The sequence below is a fragment of the Meleagris gallopavo genome, chromosome 5 (genome assembly GCF_000146605.3).
Source record: "Meleagris gallopavo isolate NT-WF06-2002-E0010 breed Aviagen turkey brand Nicholas breeding stock chromosome 5, Turkey_5.1, whole genome shotgun sequence".
In the NCBI taxonomy this organism is placed as follows: Eukaryota; Metazoa; Chordata; class Aves; order Galliformes; family Phasianidae; genus Meleagris; species Meleagris gallopavo.
This window is the reverse complement of record NC_015015.2, coordinates 26,011,307-26,028,329: the sequence shown is the minus strand read 5'-3', so window position 1 is coordinate 26,028,329 and position 17,023 is coordinate 26,011,307. Positions and strand designations below refer to the sequence as shown.

Genomic DNA, 17,023 nt, shown 5'->3' with positions numbered 1-17,023 from the left:
GAAAAAAAAAAAAAAAAGAAGAAAAAAGGGACAGTATGATAATGCCTCTCATGTTCACTGCACAAAGACTGAAAACCTCCCTCATTTCTGCTGACTGCTTTGTATTCTAGTAGAATTTGTTCTAAACTATGATTTTGGGTTGCTTTACTATCCTACCCAGTCTTTCTCATCTCCTTACCTACTCCTAATGCATTGTGTCTTCTCAGATAAGTCACCCTTCTTTTTCCTATCTCCTATGCGTATTACCTCTATTTTCTGACTCCTTCAGTTGTTTATACCTGTGCAAACTTTTAATCTTAAGGTCTGGTATTAATTGGTGGTTCCAGCTCCTAATTCTCTGGTGGAGTTTAAATTCCTTACCACTATGTTAACTATAGGACCCTCAAGTGTATGACGTAACAGCTCTTTCTATTCATTTGCCTCTTCAGAGCAAACGCTGGGAGTTTTTAAGAGATCATAATGTGCACTTGCTGATTGAGTTTTTAAATTTCAGACAAAAAATAGCAGCTTAATCCTCAGCATAATGCAGTGACAGCTGTGTACCAGAAGTTGTCATTTTTGTAGCATTAATTGTATATGCATGGTTTCTATTGTTGTGGCCATGAGTTCTGACCTAAAGGAGGCAGTGCAGAAGGGAGAGGTTTACATAACAAAGCTGGTGTGGGATGTGACTTCTTTCCTTTCTTATCTTTCACAATAGCAAGTTTTTGAAAGTAATCTTAGCTGTTCTGATCCTTAATGCACAAAAAGTAAAACCTACAGCAGACTTCCAATATTAAAATTTGGAATGTTTTGACAAAAAAAAATCTGGCAGATCGTTTTTCACTGTACAGTACCAATAGTCCTTTCTCCATGTTCTTCTCCCACCTTGTAGTGTGGGTTTTTGATCACAGGAATAGAGTACCGTCTGTTTAACATTTTTTTTCCCTTTTTCTGAGGAGAGAACTGTTTTTCTGTGCAGATGAGTAATGCTTTATAATGTTTAATCACACTTTCCAGAAATTGAATTCTTTTCTGTCTTGTTCAAACATGTTTACAGAGCAGATGAGGGTGGCAAGGTCTTTTTCTCGGGTTGCCATCTCTCCATGAAAGCCTTTGGACCAAATTTCAACCAAACCATAAAAAATGTTGCGTCTCAGAGGTGGTTATATTGCCACAGCTTTCATGAACATTTGTGGCTGGTAGAGTAGAAGATTGGTGTCTGGACTGGTAGGAATGGTATGCGTTGCTTGAAAGCAGCTTACTAGCACTGGCCAGTGAGCATGTAGCTTCAGACTAACCACAGCACTGCTTCCTTGTGTGCCAGGCTTGGAGGAGGCTGGGATTATGAAAGAGGTGAGATACAAGTTCTCTCATGGGATGACTCATTTAATTTTCTTTCAAGTAATTCTAAAGAACTGAAGTGGTACTGTTGTTCCTGGTTGTTCAATAAGATGAGACTTTTAATTAGTCGGTGTTTGTTGGTGCTCTGCGTGCAGGGAAGCAGCCTCCCCAAGTACGAGGAGGGCTCATTTATGCAGCATTTGGTTTGTTTCTGCAAACATAATCTTTGCTACATGAGAGCTCTAGAATTCATGAGGGAGGCTGAGATTTACTCCTTAGTCAAATCTGGAAGAATACTTAAAAGTAGAATTGTAAGACAGATTGAAAAAGGCCTAATTTGTTATCTAGTTATAATCTCCCTCAAACAGATTCTTTTATTTTCTCCTTCCGCTTTGGGGAAAAAAAGAAAACAAAACAAAATTATGCTAACATTTGCTTTCTCATTAAAATAAAAAGTCTTAAGAAAAATCACTTCATACATTTCAGAAGTTTCTGTATTGATTTTTTTATTTTTTATTCTTCTTTTTTTTTTTTATGAATGTATAGTCACACACTCTGTCCTGTCAGTCTCCCTTTCCCAGCACTCCTACCACAAGGCGTGCCTTGCAAAGGACTTTGTCAGATGAGAGTATTTACAGTGGTCAAAGAGACCACTTCTTCGCCTCGCGGGCTTCACTCTTGGACCAAGCCATGCCAAATGATGTCCTGTTCACCAGCACGTACCCTTCTCTCCCAAAATCGCTGCCACTACGGAGACCGTCATATACTTTGGGAATGAAATCACTACATGGTAAGCGTTTCTCATTTTCCTATTCTCAAAGGAATCCATCATAATTATGTCAAGGAAAGTGGTTTGTTACAGCCATTAGTACTTCTGTCTTGATTTTGCTGAAATGAAGAGTCAAGTCACACCTCCCTGGAAATATAAAACAGATACGGAATTTTTTTCCTCGCTTCAGTGGGTATGAGGTTGCATGACTAGCTAGTCATGTAGTTACCTTGTGGAAGGAGCACAATAATTGCCTTATCGGCTGTAAAATTTCGCTATTGTCTTCAGTCATGAGAATGAATTGAACCAATGGGTAAATAATGTATGCTTGGTTATCTATCAGTGACAACTTCAGATGGCAGTTACTTTAGCGTGGGATTGTGGGAAGAAAATGCTATTAGGGAAATAATGTATGAAAGTGTATAAATGCTGGTGGACTTCTGAATGTATGACTACACTAGAAATAGCTTTTATTACGCCAACTATTTTTCAGTTCCTCTCACTTGGCTATTCATTTTACAGGACTTGAGTTATTTAACTTTGGTCACATTAGCAGTTCTAGAAGGGAGTTACTTGTTAAGCTGTTGTCAAGAAAGCACTCAATTTCCTTAGTCTACTGGACAGTCCCAGTAAGATTTTGGGATAAGCTGTGTTTTATTGTATGTGAATTTCTCAGCTGGTGAGAAAGGGAAGTTCACAGATTCCTGTTGTATCTTATAACTAAATGTGTACTAAGCGATTCTGCAGTATTTTTTAAAGGGCTTTTTGGATTTATTCACATTTTCATGCTTCAGTGCAAGACTGACAGTAAATTCAACTCATTACAGTAGGCACTAAGCACTGTCTGTACTGTTGTTTCCATACAGCATGTTAGGAAGCCAAACTCTTCAGTTCTTCTTTTTATATGTGCTAAAATGACTTTGTGGGCTTGCTTACATGCATAACTGACTGATAGACTTAGCTTCTGAGAGTTTGGGGTCAGAAGATTAATGATGCCATCTGAATAGAAGAAGAAGGCAGCATGTGGACTCTTTTCATTCAGATGTCTGTATTTTCTACTCTGAAAAATCTTCTCTCACTGTCATATTTTTGTCCACAGTAAAATGATTACTCCTCCTAGCACATAATCTTTATACATTTACCAACAAAATAAGACTTTGCATTTTCTGTGAGATGTAGGCCTGTATGATAAAAGCCTGGCTGGTTGAGTGACATGTGAATTGTCTTCCCTTCCCCCTCCCCACTTGCCTTTGCTCAGAGGAAGGATTAAGTAGTATTAAATACCTCTAGTATTTGTTGGCTTCAAGTTATTCAGAGTTATTTTAATTCAAAGATCTGAATGACAAAGAACTGCCATTCCTGAGCACCTTTGCTTGGTTTGAAGAGGGGAAAACTTTGAGCTAAAAATATTTTTTATTTTCTCATCTGTCTTAATTAACAACCAACTGATGCTTTTAAAACAATTAATTTTTCAAATAGTTAATTCTTTTATTTCCAATTTTGTGCATTGTTTCACTAGTTGTAAACATTTCTATGTTGAGAACTTACAAATAATTGTCTTCTTCTGAGGAGTCAATACAAGAATCTTCAGTGTTGCCACTGAGCTAACCTTAGTTTAAGTATACACAAAAAAAAAACCACAACGTTTTTGAACAAAGAGCAACTGCAGTGTTGTATTTCTGCTCATTGTTTCCCAGGCAGCAATGTTACTTAAAGCTGTTAAAAAGTTCTTAAAGTTATGGAAATTATATAGCTATTTAGAATGTTTAAAAAAAAAAAAAAGGCAAAAATAAGCAATGCAAATAATTGTGTTTGTCTTCTGGTGGGTCTATGCCCTGACCACTGGGCTGTCTTCCTGTTCACAGTGCCAGATTTACCGTGCCTTGGCCCAAACTGATTCTTTAGTATACCCTTCCTCTCTGCAGCTTCCTCCTATGTATATAGTCCATCTTCTCACCGTTATATTCTCTACTTCTGATGCTGCCTCACATTTGTCGCAACTTCCTTTATGCTTCACCAAGCGCAGGGCATGAGGAAGCAGGCTGTTGCTGCTTCTGAGCTTGCATGTGTTCTAACTGACCAGGCATTCCATGCTTATTGATTCACTTGCCAGCAAATAGAAATATAACAGGTAATTAATTGCACGTTCATCACTTGCTCTTTCTCTCACTAGTGGCAATAATTTAAATATTCCACTTTTTAGGCAACAGGTTACACAAAAATTACAGGAACTTTATTTCTCTATATCCTTTTTCAAGCTTGCCCATGTGTTTTTTGTTGTTGTTGTTTTGTCTCTATAGCCGGCCATATACCAACTTGTGGATGAGCTTGGGTATTTTTTCAGAGTTTTCTTGTTCTGAGATGTTTTGGTTTGCCTAAGTCTGCTCCTACTGGCTTAAATATTGTAAATAGAAGATGAAGAAGGAAAACCACAATCTTTTACTTTTTAGAGCAGCAGATGGGTACCAGGGAGTGGAGAAGCCCCAGCAAGCTGCAGAGCCCTCCAAAGTTCATTCAATTTGTGCAAAGGCAGGAATCATTGGGTAGAAGAGTAGTGCCCCCACCTCAATACTGGGAGGAGATGGAAATTGAATGTTTAAGTGGCAAAAATTTAAGCACATTCAGAAGGAATTTAATGTTCTGGTGAGAGGCACAATCTCAGAAAGTGTAGCATGCTCTGACTGGTTAACTGTGGTGTTGATCAAATGTTCTTTTGAGTTGTTTAGATCTAAAAACGATATCCTCCACCATAATGAAAAAGAGATACTTTAGTATTAGGAAAGGAACTCTGTTTTGGTTTGGGGTTTTTTTGGTTGTTTTGTTTTTTATGGAGCTTACCTTTTATTCTACATTACTCTACTCTAGGAGAGTTTTCTGCCTCTGACAGCTCCCTCACAGATATCCAGGAGCAAAGACGGCAGCCCATGCCAGACCCTGGTCTTATGCCGTTGCCTGATTCTGCCTCTGATCTGGACTGGTCAAACCTGGTAGATGCTGCCAAAGCCTTTGAAGGTAAATTTTCAGAACATAATACTTAGAAAGCTGATCCTTCTGCGTGCTTCATAAAGGACTGTTTTTCTTTTGGAAAGTGGGAGGGGTTTGACCCTTAATTTTGTTGGCTTTATTAGTGTGAGCCTTTAGCTCCTTTAAAACAGCAACTCAAGTCTTAGCAGCCTAGAACTTTGTTTGCACGTATAAAGTGGCATTTCTTCATGCTCAGTTCCTTTTGTTGTGCTGCTGTTTGGCCAAATATCTGTGAAACTGGCTATTTTTCATGTCATGTAAAGCAATTCCAGACATAACAGCTAAGAAAAACATTTGTTGCAAGTGCAAAGTTGAGTCAAAGAGCAGAAGGAAAAAGCATATAAGCACATTAATGATTGTTTGCTTACGCATGAGCAAGAAGTTTCTGTAGTGCAGTTCTCAAGGTAATTTGGAAAATGTGCCTTGTTGGCATATAGTTTTTGCCCTTCTGTATGCCTTTGCATACTCCAAATACATAGGCTTGCACATAGATGTTATTTCATCCTATAGCACTTTCCATCTCCTTGACACTTAGTAAAACTAAGAGAACTGTAAGCTGCGTAGATGTATTTGAATTTAAAATGAAACATTCTTCTGCCCAAAGGGAGTTGTTATAATCACGTGGAATGTTCTTCTAGGTGCATTAAACAGAAGTACCTTTTGCTAATCTTTGCACAAATGCTGACCCACCTTCATGAGAGTGTTTTCACTGATCTTTAGAACATTACTCTGCATGGCTGGAGAATGCTATGGGGTAACTTGTTTTCTTGTCTGTTCTCTGATAGTCAGACACACCATTAAGGTAGTGTATGCATAAGTTAGCATTCAAGACATTGTTTGTGCTCTACTCTGTTGCCATGTTCACAACAACATAGGGATGAAACTCACGTTTTAATACACTGCACTGTGGTCAGCAGTTTCTGTTCAAAAGATCTCCTTTCTTAATTTCTCCTTAGATTTCACTGCCCTCATCAACCTGAATTCCCCATTTCTGTAGACCTCAGGCTCATTTGCATTTCTCTTTAGAAGTGTGAACAAAGTCAGTGTGGTGAGGGTAACAGGCTGACACTCAGGACAAGAAGAGCTGGGGTAATGTGTTTGCTGGCAACCTTATCTCACATATTCAAGATTTGACATGGAGAGGGAGCAGCTGTCTGTAGCCTATATAATCTTAGTCCATAGTCTCTGCTAGGTGCCAGCAGGGGCTGACAAGCACTAACCAGTCCTGTGCACTCTCTTCTGTATGGTTGATGTCTTCAGTACAAGCCCCTAGAGTTGTAACTAGTGATGCCTGCGACCAGCTGGAATAAAATCTACTTGGATTCCTGCAACCCTTATGTCAAGGGGAAAAAGAAAGTAGCAGGAATCGTTCAATCATACCAATGCCTGTTATTAGCCTTGGTAAAAGCACACAATAAAAATTTGCCAAGCAGAAAAAAAATAATTTTCTGTTTCCAGCATGAGATCAGCAGCTGGGAAGGGAGAGAGGTGTAATTTATTAAGCTAAAAAGTGTTCACATTTCTGTTTGTGCTAGGAAACTCCAGGGGCAGGGGCAGTTGCTGACTGCAGTCACACCACATGGTAGTGATTTAGAGATGTGTTAAAACACAGTGAGGGAGCAGTTATAGGACAAAAAAATATACAGATATAAGGCAGGAAAGGGATTTCACATTACAATCTGAAAAGATTTTATAATAAGGCATAAGGAAAAAAACCTTGGTTCTGAAAAATGACAGTGGTTGTTTATTTTTCACATATAAGTTATGCAGAGTGAGCTTTACTTTCTTAAAGATGGAGATCATTTGTGGAGTACAGAAACTTACATGTAGGTACTGAATTACTAGGCTGTGTACCTAGGAGGTTCTGCACGGTGCTTATTGCTCCAGCTTGAGTTCTTGCCTCTACTGGAAGTGTCCCCATATGGATGCTGCAGGTGCCACTGGGGCATCTGCTTCGCACTCTGCAGCATCTCCCTTTTGTAACAGCTCATGAGTCTGAGGGTGATGCATGGTCTTCATGAGCATGCAGAACTCTACCAGTTCTAGGACTCAATAGTTGAATCCAGTGCAGCGGAAGAGTTGGTACAAACGCTAGGCAAGCAGTTTGCTTCTGCCAAACTGATATCGGTGCATCATACTGTAGTCTTGAGACAGACTTCTTGGATTGCCTTGAGATCTTGTAGTGTAGCTATTGCACGGTGCTTGAACAAATCATCATTACTGTGGTGTCATTGCTGTTCTCTGTGTGTGCCTTTTCAGTTCAGCGAGCTTCATTCTTTGCTGTTGCGGATGAAAACCACAGGCCTGTGAGCGCTGCCTCCAGTGGTGACCAGGCTGAGGACCAGCTTACTGCACAGATAAAGCCTTATACAGGGTAAGCAAGTATACCACATAAACACGTATCCTCAGTTACAAACTGAGGGATAGAGTACAAATACATTTGTCTGGAAGCTGTTTCTCGCCTCTGTGGAACTCTTTACAAGTTCTCATGATGTTGGGAAGTGAAAACAGAAGAATTGTAAGTACAGCTGAACCTTTGTGCAGGTTCTTTCTTGTCAGAGGTATGTATGTGAGGTTGTCCAAAACTGTGGCAACTCAAGGCGGGTGTAATGAGGAGAAGTTGAAATAAACTATGTGATGGGATGGCAGCACTTAATCACGGGTTGAGTTTGTTCTCCTCGTATGTATGCTGCACATGTTCCATGCACTATGTTAGATATTTTTTCTTGGTTTTGTGAATTCATGACATACCTGAGAGCACACTTAAACAGAGCAGCTCGGTACAGAGAAGGCTGTTAGATACCCTATGTGAAGATGGTAAAAGCTGTGAGCACTTATTCTTGTTTCCTACTTCCAATAGTAAAGAATCTCCTCCAACTCTCGCCTCTAAAGTGGACCAACTTGAAGGTTTGCTGAAGATGCTGCAAGAGGATTTAAGGAAGGTACATTTTTGAGCTACAGAAAATCTGTAAGGCATATATTTGGTTCTGATAGGTGATACTAATTACCGTGTAATTCTGCTTTGCCTGAGCCTGTGACAGTCTTATCCTTTTGTGAGAAAATGACATTTTTTTACTACTTTTCTCAGGCTATGCTTCCAATTATGCAAGATGAGGGTGCAGTGCCTAAACTGTAGGCATCTGACTCCTCTGCTTAAATTAGGAGAGTGATTCTGAGTACCTACGCTCCTAATTCAGGTGACTGTTAGTCCATGTAAATAGATACTGCTGTGTAAATATATCCTGCCGGTACAGAAGAGTGAGACTGTTATTGAAAACTTTCCATGTAATGTTACTGCCTGCTTGATCGAAGAAAGATCTGCTGTGATTGGGTGAAAAGTCTTTTAGCTAGGGAAATATTTGCAGAAATGTGTCCTATCCTTTATTTAATTAGCTATCTGCAGTTCCATATTTTGTTCATACAGAACAGGACATGACTGATTTCATCACTTGGAGAGGCAGCCGCAGCCCTCTGTTATTTGGATTTGCTTATAGACAAACCCTGACAGTTCAAGCAAAAAGTGAGGAATGAAACATAACAAATCCACCTTAAATATAAGACTATTAGTGCACATAAAATCTTTGCACAGTATGAGACTTGTGCCCACTGAAATTCCTGCCACTTCGTGTAGATAAGGAAGCATGCTTCAGAATTATCACTAAGATCTGTGTTTTTCTTCATGCCCAAGGAAAAAGAGGACAAAGCCAATCTTCAGGCTGAAGTGCAACATTTGCGGGAAGACAACTTGCGGTTACAGGAGGAATCCCAGAATGCAACTGAGAAGCTGAAGAAATTCACCGAGTGGGTTTTCAACACAATTGATATGAACTGAGAGCAGTGTACGGGGAAGGAAACTATCTGTAATGAATATTAATCCTGGGACTTAAGCTTTAATGCCACCTTAATCATGACATGTGAAAGTATAGTCAGAGCACTTCCCCGTCCTCCATCCTCCAATAACCCTTTTTTGCATCTCTGCGTGCACTCCGAACAATTGCAGATCAACAATCAATGTCTGCCTTTTGTAGAAAAACAAAGTAAATAATTTTAAAGAGGTAAAATAAAAGTTTAACTGCTAAAATGTGAATGTCTATTTTTTGCACATTGTTTCTTTATCTGTTACGTACAAAGCGATTTGGAGGCTGGATCGGGCTTGCTGCTCCATCTGCCTCTGGTTCCATTATCTCCTTTCTCTCTGTTTCAGGTAATCTGCTTTTCCTTGCAGCTTTGGCAAATATTATGACATCTAGAAAATTAGAAAGAAATGTTTATTTTACTGCTTTTCTTACATTGTTTTCTGAAGTATGCCACAGACAAGGGGATGTAATGCAATGTTTTAGGTGTCTCCTTAGCAATTTGCGCTTGACTGCTAGTGCTACCTTCCCATACGTTACAGAGAGCGTGTGTCTGTAGTGTAGGTACAGTACAACCAGCATCACAACACCTGGGGAGAGATGAGAGACCTGAGCCGTGGGTGAGGCACATTATCGCACATCTATTGCATTAGCATTTCTGGTAGCCTTTGTTTCCTGTGGAAGCGACGGCTGCAAGTAACTTTACAAACAGCAAAACGAGGTGTGCTGCGGTTGGTACCGTATCAGGCAGGCTGAGATACCAAGCACTGCTGCTGTACCGCTTAAGGATCGTCCCCAACCCTTCCAGGGGAGTCTGTTACTGTCGTATGTGCAGAAGACTTAGGCTGAAGTTGTAAAGAGATTAAGATTTCCTCTACACACCCCAAAACATTTCCATGAAAGTCCACGTAAGCCATCTCAGTGCACCAGCCCTCCCGTTTCGTTTCTCCACTCTTCTCAGATCACTGCAGATCTGAGAACTGTTTGCTAAGCTTTTGTTCAATGACACGGGAGGTCTTTAAATCCTTTGTGGCCACGAGCAGAGGAATACTTCAAGGTGAAATTAGAGAAGTACATTTTTCCTAAGTACTGGGATAGGATTGGAGCTCTGAAATCCCCAGTTCCCAGTGAAGCTAGCGTCAGTCTAGCGTGAGATTTCCCAAACTGCCTCATGTCAGGAAAGTTAATTTCATGTTCTTTGAAGGAACAGCCGACTTGCCACAACATATTACCTCTCCAGAAAATACCTTTTAGGTGTAGGCGCTGCAGTTTGCACAATCATTGAGCTGTGCAGTGTGCTGAGAAACCTTTTCTGTTCCATTCTGAGTACACAGTCACTACCTTAACAAATTTGCCTTGCACAAGGTGCAGCAAGTTTGGAGTGAACTACCAGAACAGACCTCCCTGCCCTTTACCACATTGTCAGACAGGATAAAATCATTGGGCATAGGCTTGTCACAGAAACTTCCACGCTCTTTTCAGATCCCCTTTTCATACTCTTTAATTTTGCTCCACACAAGTGCACAGTACACTCCAACCTCAAACTTCATTTGTGATGCTAATCCCCATGGAGTTCTTCTCTAATGTTTTGTCATGGAAATGGATCTCTTTGGAACTATTTCTGGAGTGCTTTTGTAAAGGTTTAGAATGTCTTGGGTTTTTTAATGACTTGTATGAAGGAGATTTATATAATGCCTGATATAATTTGTAAATGGGAAATATTGCTAACATCTCTGAGCATCCTGAAGTCTTGCTTTTATTCTCTTTTATTTTTAAGTTTGGGTTTTATTTTATTTCAAAAAATATTTTGGGACTTGGGGCAGACTATTTATTAGAGTTTTGCAACAGAGTTCTTCTTGTATGATGCCACTGAAGGCTACTTGTAAAATTCTGACAATAAAACTCATTTTAAAGGCTCTTCTAAACCATTTTCTTCTCATTTTGTTGGGTTTGTTGTTCGGAACTTTCTGGATTACTCATTTCTTCTTCGTTCCTTCTTGTACCTCTTAATTGAGTGCTTGGGGATGGAAGGGTTTTGTTCTCTAGTTTTTCCTTTTTATCCCCTGGCAGGCCTTTATTTGGTTACATACATGCACATTTTATCTGCTAATGTTTTGCTTGTTATTGCACAAATTCTTCCCCCATTTGCCTTTGTCTGTATAGCTGTTTTGTAACCTGTAACAGCTCCCTGATCCTGATCTTCACCAGGTGAATAAAGGATGGGCAGGGTTTTGGTTTTTATTTATGATTCATTTCTTCTCGAGATTCTAGTATTTATGGAAATGGAAGGCAGTTTAGGTGAAGGCAGCCTGGCATGCCTGACTGGGGGCTCACTCAGCTTTCAGCATCTCAGAGCCAAATCTGAAAGCAGTGAACATCAGGTCTAGGGAGGCCAGGTATTCCCTTTGTTTTGTTTTCCAGATCTTATTCTTTGACCCAGGGAATTCTCTTGAATGTGTTTTTAACTGAACGTTTCTCAGCCCAGTGAATGAGCGTTCTGCACAACAAAAAAAAAAGTGGAGCTGGATTCCTGCAGGTGGAAGAGCTGCCCTGCCCACAGCCATAAGTAATGTACACTGGTGGTTCCCACGCTTCACCTTGCAGGATAGGTCGGGCTGGGCACCGGCACACCCTAACTTGGAGACATCTGCAGCCTGGAGCAGCAGCTGCCTGGGCAGGGGGATATGAGAGCAGCGTGAAGCAGGGGCTGCCCTCCTTTTCTGCACCCTGGGTTGTGCCAGAAGAGCGGTGAAGCAGGTGTGGGTATGGGGTCAGAGGGTGTAGAGCTGTGGTGACGTGAGCTGAGGCATGCAGGAGGTGGGACTGAGAGGAGAGGATGAAAGGACACGGTGGTCAGCTGTGGGTGTAGGGGAGGTGCGCTGTGCGATGAAACGCAGTGCTTTGAGGCTTTACTCCTCAGAAGTGGCGTATTGCACTCTATTGCATTATGCTTTCTACAGAAGGCTGAGATGTGTTCCAGACCTGCTGAATAGTTATTGTGAGACAGCCTTTTTTCCACCAGCTTTTCCCTTTGTGGGAAAGGGCACAGCAAATTTTCCCCATGAAACCAAGCACAGTGTGGGGGCTGATTTGTTTTATAAAAACCTTTATATAATCCTTCTCTCATCTCCCAGTGGTTAACAAATCCTCCTCCGAGGTGTTCTGTTGTCTCCTAGCAGACACCCCAGTATGGTGACAGCCCTGTATGTGAGCAACTTGCTCTGCTGCAAGACAGCAGGGAACGGGGCGGAGGCTGTTTACAGCTCACATGGCACCTAAATTTGGGTTCCCTGGGTGAGAGGGGATGCTGTCCCTCCTCCACTGCTACCCTTACAGCAGGCTCAGGCCTTGCTGAGGTGGTTTCTAATGGGCAGGAGCATGATGAGGAGGTTGTGAAGGTCCCTCAGCTCTAAGCTACGGTGAGGAAATCCTTGCTGTACTGTTGGTGAGGTGAAGCTGGTGAGGAAAAGAGGTAGAAATAGAAATACTTACTTCAGAGCTCTTCAGCAACAGCCACTTTCCCTTGCAGCGGTTTCAGCTTTGGCTAGAAGCAAGGCTAAAGACTGTCAAGGCCAATCTGCATCTTCTTTGCATCTTACACCCCAAGCTGAGTTTGCTTAACAGGAGCTGGGAGCTCAGCTGATAACTCGCCTGTATGGGAGGAACAGGCTGTGCCGTGCCCAGAGAGCCGTGTGCCAGAGATAACGTGCAGCAGAAGCAGGTGCTCGCCTGGCATTTTGTCACTTGTGGGTTTTGGCTATGCCTGCAGAGCTCAGCACAGCGTCCCACACTTCTGCACTGCACCGCACTACACAGACTGAGGCCTGGGGACGCTTCGGTTCATTTCCTCCCTGGCCCACCGCTTCTGATCGTAACAGTGAGATAATATAAATGCAGGTGAAGCCGTCTTTAACATTCCGTTGAAGAGGTTGCGTTTTTCAGAATGAGCACAGACATCTGATGAGCGCTGCTCTCCCCAGCAAGTGCCTCACATCAGTAGGCCGCTGTGCCGCCCCAGCTGGAGTCCTCGCAGTGCTGCTGGCAGCCTGAGGGCTGCGATTCCCTCACGGCTAACTTGGCCTGAAAGCAGCACTGAAACCAGCCTTGGTTCCAGAGTTCTGCCCTGACTTTCCAGCTAGTTCTCTCAGCTGATGTTCCCCACTCAATACTTGTGCTTGATAAAACTGCAGCTTATTTAAGGAGTCGAATGTTGTTGGAGGCACAGAGACCCATTGTGGAATGGTTTTTCTTTGGTTCTGTGTATACACTTCTTAGATATCTTGCTGTATTGATGGAGTGTAAAGATATACTGATTATCAGATATAGCACCAAAGAGTGATGGCTTGCAACCAAACATGTCTCTTTGTATTGCAATTACAATACATTACTGAAATACATATAGCTGTACATAGGTGAACAACAAATGTTCTCATTCTTATGTCAGAAAATGCTGGATGCTTCTTTTCTTCTTCTTCCTTTTTTTTTTTAAATTGGATTAATTTGCACTCCCGATGTCAATTTGCACAGAAACTTAGTACAAGAGAGCATCTTATGATTTTTTCAATTAAAAAGAATAACATGAAGTGACAGTAAGTGACCAATATTTTTTAAGAACTTAATTTCAGCTTAAAACTAGAAGGTATTACTGTCCTGTGGTTAGTTGAAGCAATAGTTCCAGGATCCAAGATCCCTTTGCTTCTGGGATTGCTGAACATTGTATTTATTTTAACCTAGAATACAGGAAGAGGGAGACAGCCTTTCCTCCTCAGTTTCCCATCCCTCATCAGTCTCCCAGCTTTACGTAGAACTACTAACTGCATTAACACTAATTTGGAAAACCAAAATAAAGGAAATATGTTCTGTACTCATTCAAGGGGCACCTATTGCCAAGAGAATGCTGTAGAACTTATCCTGACGTTCTCCATTCTGTTCCCTGTTCCTTCCCAAAGTGTTCCTGACACTTCATTTTCTGCTACCAAACATAAGCTGAGCTGACCTTATTGCTAAGAGCCAGCTCAGGAGCCCATCTTGACGTAATGAGGTCAGCGCTGCTTTTCCCATGTCCATTATTTTGAATTTCTAGGTTGCAGGTTATCTACTCTTTTCTCACCTTGTCACTTGGTAGCATATGGTTGTTCCTCAGCTCTCCACAGATATCCCTTGTGGTTTTACTCAGCATATCCTTGTGCCACCATAAGGTTTCTCACTTCCACTACCCACTCATTTTCCAGGTAATTTACCAAGTCCACTGAGCATCACAGCCCCCGGCGCTCATCCTTCTCAGACTGCCGCGGTGACCTTCCTCCATTGTGAAATTCTGCAGCTTTTTTCCACCTTTTATTTCCTATCCTTTAATCATTCATTCATTCCTTTATCACATTAGAGTTTATTTTTCTAAAAGACTTTTGGGGCAGAAGCTTGCCTCAAGGCCCTTTTGTAGGATCAGCAGATGCTTGGAGGCAGAGTCCATCTTGTCCGCACACTTGATGGCTGCTTCACAGACCTCTGACTGGGCTCTCAGCTAGAAGACAGCCTGGGAGATGAAAAAAGGAGCATACAGGAGAAAATTCTGCTATTACCTCCCTTTTGCAATACAGCCTGGTGTACAGAGTTTGTGCAGGGTGCTGCAAGGCTGCTGGGGGGGATTTGGAATTGCATCTCCCAGGAAAACACACCAGGTTACCAGCTGGATCTGTTTTATCCCCGCTTTTCTTGTTAGAGTTCTTCATGTACTGACTCAGAAATGGGAAATCCTATCCTAGTGACTGCCCTTCAGGTTCCTTTTATCCATTCCTATTTTGGTGACTATTTGGTTCCTTCACTTTGGTTCCCCTTCACCTGAGTTCCTATGATGGGGAAAGGCACAGGCCCATGACCCTGCACACCACGTGTCCAGCAGGAAAGCTGGAAGGAGAGACTCCAAGGGAGGATTGCTAAATCCAGCACTGGTCTTGAAGGAGAAATCAGAAATCCCGATGAAGGTAAACAGGGTGAGGAAAAGGCAGGATTGAGGCATGCACAGCTGTCAAGGGGAAAAGACCTACAAGTATCCCTGGATGGTGCAGTGTGCTGGGAGCCCTCAGGTAACAGCATTCACAGAATTCAGCCTTTCAGTATCTGAAGGGGAGCTGTGGGAAAGAAGGGGACAGACTCTTGCAGCAGTAGTGTAAAAGGAGAGAGCACAGACTCTTGCTATCAGCCAGAGATGCTGCTGTGGGGTGCAGGCAGCTGCCAGGCTGTGGCGATTCTCTGCCATTTGTGGGATTTCCTCCCAGCTGGGGCGCAATGGGATGGATGGCACTCTGCCCGCTCCTCTGTGCTCTGTTCTTAGTGCCTTGCAGACGGGAATTAATCATGAGTCTCTCTGGGTGAAACAAAGCACTTGCACACATCCTACAGAGGCTAATCCTACTATGTTTCCCAAGGGCAGACCAAGCCCAATAAGATCTTTTCTGTATCTGATATCTGTGATAAAGACAGAAATCCTTAGATAGACACAGGGATACTCTAATGTACTTTGTAACTCAATTTGTATTCATGAGGCCTGACAGCTATTTCCAAAATGTTCTTCAGGACTGTCTGGTCTCCTTGGAGAGGTTTCTTCTTGCAGTGTCAGGTACTTTGCTACCAAAAGACAATGATAAAAATGTTTGTGCGTGGCAGCTTTTCTCTGTGTTTTGAAGACAGCAGAAGAAGCAGTAAGATATCGCTGAGACAGCTGGGAGCTTGGCTTTGGGTTTCTCTTGCTCCTTTCAGGCTCAGATAATAATTTGGGCCTCATCACTTCTCCTGTCAGTGCTGCAACTTCTTTGGAGGTACTCAGAGCCTTTGGAAGCTGCCTGATCTGAGTGGCTTTGGAAGACATCACAAGGCTCCTTCTGCAAAATTCCTTCATTCACTGCTCTGGTTCTGTGGAGGGTCTGCTCACGGCTGGGAGCTGCTCCAGTCAGGTGAAAGCCTCTTGAGCTGGAGATGACTTTCAGCAGTAGGGAGGTTTCTGATCCTGAAGCTAACAGCAAGATTTGCTCTGAACTGAAGCTGGCTCACGCTGGATAGGATTTTGGCAGCTCACACGGTTGTCTGATGACGACGCTATGTGCGTTCAGTGGCAGACAGGAGCTGGGAGAAACAGAGCAGACTGCAGCAGCCAGGAGACAGCGTGATGCAGGGGGGCGGTGGGAGGCTCAGGCGTGGCTGAAAACGCAGCTTCCATAGAGATGGAAGGGGAGGCGGGTAGGAACCGTGACAATCCCGATGTCATCTTCAGCACGTTTTTCTGCACTGGGAGGATGAAGAGAGAAATGCTTGACATTTTCCCAGCCATTTCTGCATATGTAAGGTTTAGGAGGTGCTAGAGATGTTGCTAGAAGATGCTTTCCTCTAAGTGCTTGTCCTGGGTTGGAAAGGTGGCAGCAGGCACTCCAGACCAGCACACAGGGTGCCATGTGCTCTCTGTTCCTGTGGCAGCTCAGTTAGGGCTGCTTCTAACCCAACTCCTCTGGACTACTAGAAATCAGTCCAGTTGTGAGACAGTTTTAAATAGGAATTGTGCTCTGAAACAGGCTATCCTGCTGTCAGCTCCAAAAGATGGCACGGCTAGATGAATTTCTGCAGGGCTCCCTGCTCTGCTTGTAGCCCCTAAGAGCATCACTCAGATGTGGCTGCATCAAAAAAGCTGTTTGTAGGTGGACGGCCCCAAGTTCTAGAGCCAGTAGCTAATGTGTTGATCTTGACTTTGTTCTTTTCATCCTGCATGTGAAACACCTGAGTTTCTAGATAGTGCAGAATTACAGGAAATACGAAGCAGTTTACCCATAGGTGCCTCCTTTACGACCAGGAGGGCTGAGAATGGCATTAAACCAATAGAGGGGAGATGTAGGTTAGGAAGAAATTCCTCACTCAGATGGTGGTGAGGCAGTGGCACAGCTGCCCAGAGAGCTGTGGGTGCCCCGTCCCTGGAGGTGCCCAAGGGCAGTCGGGATGGGGCCCTGGGCAGCTGAGCTAGTGGGGTCAGGGCTGCCCACAGCAGAGGGCGGGCCCGACTGATCTTGGA

At 42.7% G+C, this 17,023-nt stretch overlaps 1 protein-coding gene across 3 annotated transcripts in view; it reads left to right on the top strand.

Moving 5' to 3' along the window:
* Positions 1–10,895, top strand: part of SIPA1L1 (signal induced proliferation associated 1 like 1) — a 152,899-nt gene extending 142,004 nt beyond the window's left edge. For 2 of the 3 annotated variants that reach the window (XM_019615609.2, XM_010711500.3), the window contains 5 exons: positions 1,870–2,113; positions 4,958–5,104; positions 7,376–7,490; positions 7,977–8,058; positions 8,805–10,895. In XM_019615609.2, the coding sequence (XP_019471154.1) occupies positions 1,870–2,113; positions 4,958–5,104; positions 7,376–7,490; positions 7,977–8,058; positions 8,805–8,948 (732 nt within the window). In that variant the 3' untranslated portion in view covers positions 8,949–10,895. The remainder of the gene's footprint in view (positions 1–1,869; positions 2,114–4,957; positions 5,105–7,375; positions 7,491–7,976; positions 8,059–8,804) is intronic. The other variant, XM_010711501.3, reaches the window with a different exon arrangement.
* Positions 10,896–17,023: the final 6,128 nt, after the last annotated feature.